Here is a 9,151-nt window from a genome sequence, read left to right on the forward strand (position 1 = left end):
TCCAATATATTTTTTGTTCGAATTAGTGTGAACTAATGTATACAATGTGTATATACATATATTTTGGTTAAATAAAGATAATTTTTAATTTCAAAGTATTAAAATGTAACATTACTAGCACTAATAATAAGAACGCGAGTAATAGCATTCGTACTATACATAATTACACCACATTTGTTCTGAGAACAGATGTTTGTTATTGGTGATCCACTTACCCCACCATGGTGGGGCAAGTGGATCATTTGGCGCAAATTTTCAAGTCCCTCATACTCAATACATAACAATCAGAAAAATCGAAATAAATGACGATTTGAAGAATATTAGTCACTCATTTGTTATCCACAGAAAAAAGTTTGAATTACATTATTCATGTCAGCTGTACATAACAATGAAGTTGACTATTGATTTTTCTGTATCCACTTACCCCACGGTACCTTAATCAATTCCGTAAAAGTACCTGGTTATGAAACACCAGAAGATCTCACAGCTTTCCGGAAAGGGGTAGTCAAGTACGTGTTTCAGCTTTATAATTACATCCAAGCAACGCAGAAATGATGGCAATCTGTACTCGATTTTCCCGGTGGCAACGTAGAACTCTTCAATACTTTCAAAGCTTCCTACAGCATAGATACGTGGTGCAACCTGAATTTTTGCCGTTGCGCATTCTTGACGAGTTGTTTGGATGGCTTCAATATACTCGTCGTATGTGTCACAAAGATAATATACATCCAGTTGTGCCTCCAATATTGTTGGGAGTTTTCCGTTAGCTCGTCGTGTAGGTTTGATGAGTGCGTGAAAAACAAAACACAAAATCACATCACGCCCACCTAAAATATCAAACAAATGCAATATTAATTTGACTATGTACCTTTTGAATTATACCTTGACATATAGTTGATTCCTCCAAAATGTGCATCAGTTTACGTGAGCGGTCGTCTTTGATATTGTTGATTCGGACGTAATTCAAGAAATTCTCGGAAAACTCTTCCCAGTCGTTGAATAGTTTGTCAGATTTTCCGAAAAGGTGATCAAAGTCTGAATCGATCTGTAAAGAAAGTTGAAAATGTTGTAATGTATTGCGCACTTGATTCAACACTGGACGATTGTAGAGAATTAGGCAAACAAACGAAACAGCTAGAATAATAATCAATTTAAAACATAGTCACGCAAATCTAATAACTATAATAATTGGAAAATTTAATATTCAAAATATATTTTAACGGAATTTTTCAAACTAAGTTCATAAAAAATATATTAATCCACTCTTTATTACACATTTTATCAAACTTGATCAAATATAAACAAAATTTGTGCTTTCAACCAAATTTGATTGCATATCTAAGAAAAAAGATTTAAAAAATATTACGTAATATGTGAATAGCCCTTCTAAAACAATAAAAACACCATGCTATTAACAAAAAAAGTTATCGCCTATCTTGATGCGTGGAAAATGTCTTCCCAAAAATGGTCAATAAAATCACAATGAGGCTCTCTTTAGGAAATATCTTGACCTATTCAGTCAGAATGTCTTCACTTTTCTTGTGTAAAGCAGTAGAGTGATGCAAATTTTGAAATTTTAGCTCCCCTATGCTTAAACGATTTTAATTATGGTAAAAAGCATCCTCTCAAAGTTTGAAGTGATTCGGAAGAAATTTGACTGTGCACACGCCATTTGAAGTTTTTATGGAGATTACTATGGAAAACTCCAATCTTTTGTGTTCAGCCCTCTATCTCTTCGTCATAATATTTTATGGAAAAGTGAACAAATTCTTCTAATGTGACATCATCCCAGCTACAACTTTGCCGAAGACCACTTTTCGATTGGACGTCAGGATAAATTGTTATTCATCATCATAAAGTTTGTTTACATGTAGCATGCTTCACCAACTGTTCGGCAGGCAACAGTGGTGCTCCTAGTGGGAAGGATAGATCAAAGTAATTCAGGCTGTTGTTAATGTTAATAATAACAAATTATCCTTACGTCCCATCAAAATGTGGTCTTCATCAAAGTTGTAGCTGGAAAGATTTCACATGAGATGAGTGTGTTCACTTTTCCATAGATTATTATGACGAGCAGTTAGAGGACTGAACACAAAAGGTTTGCCTTTTCTATAGTAATTTCCATATAAACTTCAAATAGTGTGTGAACAACCAAATTTCTTCCGAATCACTTCAAATTTTGGGAGGATCATTTTCATCATAATTGACATCGTTTAAGCATAGGGGAGCAAAAACTTCAAAATTTGCATCAGTCTAGTGAAGCAGCTTAGCTTGAGGCGTTAATGCTCACGTGACTATGTTTTAAATTGACTATTTTTAGTGTTGTTGGTTTGCGGTTTGCGACATTATGCCCATGACAAAGTTAGCACAGACAAAAAAAATGTTAACTTAAGTTAGCTTTGCCAAAAGCAAAGAAGTGAGTAGAGCATGAATAAACGTAATAGAACTATTGTTCAAAAAATCCGGAATTCGGTATTAAATGTTCTCAAGAAGTTTGTTTTCCACTTCGATTTTTTTTTATTTGGTTTTTCGTCTCTGATTTAACCTTTACAGTACCGTCAAATGTGGTGCCTCACAACACTTTTCAAATTCAATCAACTAAAACCATCATCTTAACGTCACCTAGTAATATAAATTCTTTTTTGAACTTTTGAATAATCAGTTTGAATAATAATAATAATAATAATATCCCTGTGCTACACTAAATGTACAGTCGACTCTCCATAACTCGATATTCAAGGGACCATCGACTTATAGAATTATCGAGTTATAGAATATAACACCCCGAGTTATAGAATATAGCACCCCACTAGCCTTGGCCCTTTTTTAAAATTATGCATGTTATCAGAATTTGTATAGCTTTCTGAAAAATATGTAAGATTTGTGATCCAATTATGGTAGAATCATCAAACACGAGTGAGAATTGGCAAAGTTATAAAAGTTAAAGAAAACAAACAGCATTTTTATATGTTGGTACTGTAAAGGTCAAGAAGGGCACGAAAATCATAAATCACTTGACAAGATTGTTTCTGTTGTAAATGCTTAGTTTTTATAATGGACACTCATAAACTCTGTTCTGTACCTAAAGCAACTGTTTGGCAGGTGTAAGGTACATAGGGAGCCGGATCCTATTCTTGGTACTTTTGATTCACTACAGCAGGGGTTTTTAAATGCTACTTAACACATATTTTGCCATAATATGTGTCATATTGATGTGCTTCTTATTTTAATGTTTCAGACAATTCTTTCGAGGAAGAAACTTATGTCAAAATGATTCACGGTAGTGCCCAAGTAACGTTATAAAAAGTCTAATAGTTAGTTTTTCACGATTCATTAGAGACAAATACCTACTAACAGCTATGCATGATTTATGAACAATCGAGATGAAATTTACTTACCAATAAATAGCCAGTCTCATCAGTAATCCTAGGCCACTCAGAAAGAACATAACATTTTTCAATATCAACCTCATCGATTATTGCTCGCAATCGTAAGGGCATTGACTCTTTCCATTTAGCCTGAACTTCATCCGCAGGGGCAAAGTTATTGCGCAACCAATTTTTCAATGTCGACAACTTGGTGATTTCTGAAAATATCAAGAAATAGGATTGGATTAGCAAGTTTATACACATTTCATTACATTTTACTCACCGTCTTCAGGAAGACTGAGTGCAATAGATTTCTTCTTACAGTAAGTATTTTCTGTTTCCGATGATTTTGCTCGAATTAATCTCTTTTTGTTGCGATTACGGAGCCGGTCGTAAATCAATCCGGATGGATGCTTCTTCTCTGCTTTCGCGTCTCGAAGGTTATAATACGTTTCTTGTTGGATAGACGTTATAATTATTTAATCAATAAGGTATAAACATATGACATTACTGCAAGTTCCATTGAAAATCGATCGGCAATCAACTGAGCAAATTTGGCCATGTCAGGTAGATGAAAGTACATGTCTCTAGCGATGTAATAGTCAACAATCGTATGAGCAAGGAATTTTCTGTGTGAGGAGTCCAGACACTGATGCTTTCCGAAAAAATTGACAACAATTTTGCCCTTTTCGTTTCGGTTTAGAATGTCGTTCAACAGTTCCGATGTTACAGAAGTTGGTAATAGGCGATGTTTCAAACTACTCGTCTGTACGGTTGATGTGGCTGGGAATTCGATCGAATCAACTGCTGGAGCATTTCGACTTGTGCTCGACGTACTTGCTGACTGAAACAAAACACTTTCAGGCCACAAAACCAACTTCTGCCGCAACGCATATTTGTGTCCGGTCCATTTCACTACAGAAAACACATCGTCCAGAGATCTGTCGTCCATCATCTTCAGATACTGAACTGAGTATCCATGTTCTAATGAAGATTTTGTACTGTAATTTTAAATATTTTCATTTAACTTCTGAGTACTTACGGATCAGAATTGCGTAGACTGATGCGCACAAATTCCACTCTTCCACCAGATTTTGCAACTCCGGATCGTGATCTCCTTCTGAAAAGAATAAAGCAAACGTTTGAGATGAGTTTGGCACAGGAATACGTATTTTTATCAACTTACCATCGATATTTTCATAATCGGCAAGTGTATCGTTCACAATTACACTAACGTTTTCCACTTTTGGTAGGAAATTCATGTTACATTTTATTAAAATCAAGAGCAAACCACAAAACGTATCACCTACTCGAAACTGACTGAAGTTTTATGTTCTGCAAAATGGCGTTATTTAGGTATCCGACTGCATTCGACACTACTATATTTATAAAAGCTTTCGACGACAAACATAGTCAGCTGAAATTTGCCGGTTCAACAGGATTATTTTGACTATGAACGCAGTAAAATTAAAAGTAAAACAAAAACAAGCATTCAATGACAGTTACACGCGCATTGAATTCTACCATTTTTGTAGTTAATTTACTGAAAAAAACTATAGTTCGTTTGACTATGGAATGTTGACTGCGTTACTTTTAGAATTTGATGGGACACATGGTATATTTTCCCATTTGTTGGTTAATTTTACTCAAAGCTCTGTTATTATAAATAAAACGAGGTGTAGTAAACTCAAACACAGTATTATAGTAATAATTACACCACAATTATTTTCTGTGTACATTACAAATGTATCAATGCACTAACATCACTTTATAAATTGTACTGCTGCATTAATATTACTTTACAAGTTGCTTCATTGCTTTATCGTCCTTTTTGCATTAATTTAACTGTAAAAGTGCCCTTTCCACTTTTAAACTACTTTAATGGTAGGCTTACGGCAATGCAGCTGCATTATATATGCAATTATATAATGCTCCATGGTTACTTGGGTATGAGCCTATGCATGCTATAAAACGTTTGACTTTTACTGTGCGCCCTGTTTTCAAGTTGTCCGTCAGAGAGGGCGAGACAGCACCAACACACGGCGCACAGTAAAAGTCATGAGAACAAAAGAATTTATGGCACGTACAGAGGCTCATAGGAGTGAGGCGTCGAAGTTGTGCCATGCCAACTAGATCGTTTGATGTCCGATCCGATGCTACATTCTCGGAGTTCTTTCAACAGGCATTTGATTATCAGTCATCATAACAGGGTTGGAAGACAAGATCTATGATCATATGAATAAAACCGAGTACTTGCTCATGCTCAACCCGATTTGAACGAAGTAAAGTCTCTGAGCATTTACTCAAAACGGTATGAATAAAACGATACTTTGCTCAGAGTAAGTTCGAATTTCGAACTTAGCATTTACTCTGTCAAAAATGTTGTTTTGTTTTGACCCGCGAGGAAAAAGAATCCCTGCGGTGGAACAATTTAGTGCCTTTGTGGATCTTTTCCGTCTTTTTTGTTGTTGCCGGCTGCTGGAGTCATACACAAAAACGAGAAAACACAATCGGGGAGAATTTCGAGCCATCATGTGCCACTTGTGGGGGTACAAACGGTATACCAAATGCTACCTTGCTCCGCATAAGCCACCGATGAATGTAATCGGTCCGTACGCAACTGTAAGTATTTAACACTTAACTATTTTGTAGTTTAATTACAATAATTTGCAATATGTTCTTTCCTTCTCAAACAGCTCCCATCGATGGGTAGAGAGCCAACAGGTGTCACAAGTTTAATAAGCAACACGAGTCCCAGCGGCGCAGCAACATCAAAAAACGAATGGGAAACCTCAGTATTGATAGCAGTTGTTTGACCAGTAGTGAAGAAGGATCCATGGGACAAAGCAATGGGCCCGTATTCAACGTTAAAATGCTGTAGAGTCCTGATTGAAATAATAAACGAATTATGCTGCAAAACTTGATCGCGTTGAATTTTCTAAAGATTTTCTCAAGTGGATAATGGATTATGGATTTGATAGTTTGATCGATTGGTCACCACAGGTCACCACCAATGAGAGACCAAACGGTCAAGTGTTCGGCTCTCTGTTTCTCTAGGTTTGTGCTCTTTTAGATTATTGAGGTGTGGCATAGAGACATAGATCTTCACCTTGAGAAACTTGTTGGAGCCTCATCAAGAGAAACTTGTTGGAGAATTATTGAAGTTCACCAAAAATATAAGCGTATTCCAAAAATCTCTCCAGACGGCATCCATTGGTTCCGCCAAGAATCCGCCACAGATTTTGCAAAAATCCGTCATCAGTATTCTCAGTTGTCTTTAAGAATCTTGCCAGCTTAACTACTGATTATCTTAACACAAATTTATTTAGAAATACTTAGAATGATCGTTCAAGAACCTTTGAGGGATTGTACTAGATATTTCCAACATTTTTCAAGAATACTCTCAGTAATCTCACCACATTTTCTTCCTTAGATTGGTTAGTGAAACTCTTCTACAAATATTTGAAAATAAATTTCTCAGAAGGTACTTTCCATGAATTCTTGAAAAAAAGGATAAAAAGCTCTAAAACTACTTTGATTATAGTTAATGTAATGTCTAGTCTAAAAGTTCAATGATTCCCATGAATACGCCTTTAATAATTTAAGTTCAGTGAAGACACCAGATCGATCCGACGTAATCCCGCACTTTTATTCACAATCCCGCACTTATAATGTGCGCAATGCGCTATATTTGTAAGTATTTCAGAGTTTTTTATATATTACTTCAACAATTTCTTGAAAATTTTCTAAATAGCTCATCGGAAGATAACTCCAGAAATGTTTTAAGGTATCAAGTAAATCCCTTGAATGTAGAAATTCATAAAATGTGAAAAGACGATATATTTTCAAAAATCGATTAAAATCTTAAAATATTTCTTATATAAATACCTCAAAATTTCATAGTATTGACGAATTTTCGGAAAAGTCCCTCCGAATTCCTAATTGAGTTCTGGAGGAATTCCCATAGGAACTTTCTAAGATTTTTGAGAAAAAATATTTAGAAATCTGCGGATAAATTTCAAAAATATTTCCTACTTCTTCCTCTTTTAGGTGTTATGTCCCAACTGGGGCAGAGCCTGCTTCTCAGCTTAGTGTTCTTATCAGCATAACGTGTGGCAAATATTTAGAAACTCTAAGCCCTGGGGGAAGTCGGAAAAATTTCCATTACGCAAAAATCCTCGACCGGTGGGATTCACAATCCAAGACCCTCAGCTTGATCTTGCTGAATAGATGTGTGTTTACCGCTACGGTTATCTTTCATTCTTAGGCGAATTGAAGGCTGAAGGAATTTATTTGCCATTTTTTAGAGAAATCTATGGAAATGAATAATTTAAAATGAGTAATTCAAGAACGTTACTACAAAAATCTTGGAAAAAGTTATGGAGTAATCTTTGCAAGAATTCTTTGACAGGTAATGAATTTTTGAAGGAAGTCTCAAAAACTCCCTAAAGAATTATTATTGGAATACCTGAAAATATGCCATTAAAAATATCTAGAGTTTTTAGAAAAATTCTTGTTTATTTCCTTAAGTTTGTTTCGGCAATTGATTTTTTGTTATAAAAAAAAGCAAAAAAAATATAGGTATTTTATGTTTTTTTTTCACTGAAAAGAGCAGGTATAATCAAAGAGACAAACAATCGTTTTTGTCATAAATTTTTGAAATTATTTCTGAAGTTGTGCGCTATTTAAAAGGAAATTCTACAGTCTTGCCAAGATAACTAACGTGCTGCGGTCAAATTTTTAAATACTGTCGAAATTCTCATCTGGTTGATAGCATGAATGTAGGTTCAAAGATCCGGCATTTCCAATCATATAAATAAGTACCTGATTTACTTGCAGGTACATCAACACTCTTTCCCCAGTTGCAGAATCTGGAAATAAATCACCATAATCCAAACGAGGAAGATGTACTTTCAATTTTCGCGTTCGTTTGTACTCCACTGAGCATGGTCAGTAGGTGACTCAGGATTTTCTGAGCATTTACTCAGCTTTTACCGCTTTATTCATACGAATTTGGATGTTCGAAAAGTAAATGCTCAAATGCTCATTATTATTATTATTATTTATTAGCGACACTTTACCATTCGTTTGGCATTCGTGTCGGGCTCAAATGCTCAGTTTTATCATACCAACTTGAGTAAATGCTCAAGAAAATGATTTGACAGGTGGATTTGAGTAAAGTAAAAGCTTTTGCTCAGTTTATTCATACGACCTAATAATGTTCATTCAGTACTACACACTTATGAGCGCTGGGCATAACAATAAGGCAAATGTTTGACGCAGCAATGAAATTTTTAATATGTAACTGAAAATATTGGACAATTCCAGCAGATTAATTGTTTACTGTTGGGTCAATGGAGAGCTTCGTCAAAAAATTAGTTGACAAAATAGCTTTTTAAACAAGCTTTTGAAAAAAATGATGGGAAAAAATGTTTTGATCAAACGATAAACGATTTAGCTACGATTCGCTCAATCAAAATATTTTTTTTCTGGAATGGAGAAACACGAAATATGCTTGAACAGGGCCTATTTTTCTTTTTTTATTTAAAAATTTTATATAAATATGAGTATATCTCGAAATTGAGGCAACCTAGAAAAAAATTACTTAAGTACTTTTCGATTGCAATTTTTCTGTACTTTCAAATAATCACATAAAAAATTATTGTTTTCCTCTATTTCGATTTTTTTCAAAATCTGTAATTTTTTAAAAAATCATAACTTTTTTGTCCATAATTCTTCCATTTTGAAACATTGTGCAATAAATCACATAAGTTGTCCCCTAA

General features: G+C 34.7%; 1 protein-coding gene and 1 long non-coding RNA gene across 2 annotated transcripts; one reads left to right on the forward strand and one right to left on the reverse strand.

The window, feature by feature from the left end:
• Positions 1 to 435: 435 nt before the first annotated feature.
• Positions 436 to 4,992, reverse strand: LOC110680692. Its single transcript, XM_021856486.1, has 6 exons — positions 4,555 to 4,992; positions 4,411 to 4,488; positions 3,652 to 3,822; positions 3,399 to 3,586; positions 883 to 1,045; positions 436 to 827 (listed from the first exon to the last, which is right to left on the reverse strand). Exons 1-6 carry the CDS (start codon positions 4,628 to 4,630, stop codon positions 436 to 438), a joined length of 1,068 nt encoding a protein of 355 aa, XP_021712178.1. The 5' UTR covers positions 4,631 to 4,992.
• A 595-nt stretch (positions 4,993 to 5,587) lies between these two features.
• LOC110674357 lies at positions 5,588 to 6,292 on the forward strand. Its single transcript, XR_002498788.1, has 2 exons — positions 5,588 to 5,990; positions 6,065 to 6,292. It is a non-coding gene; the product is annotated as an uncharacterized LOC110674357 (long non-coding RNA).
• Positions 6,293 to 9,151: the final 2,859 nt, after the last annotated feature.

The sequence above is a fragment of the Aedes aegypti genome, chromosome 1 (assembly GCF_002204515.2).
Source record: "Aedes aegypti strain LVP_AGWG chromosome 1, AaegL5.0 Primary Assembly, whole genome shotgun sequence".
In the NCBI taxonomy this organism is placed as follows: Eukaryota; Metazoa; Arthropoda; class Insecta; order Diptera; family Culicidae; genus Aedes; species Aedes aegypti.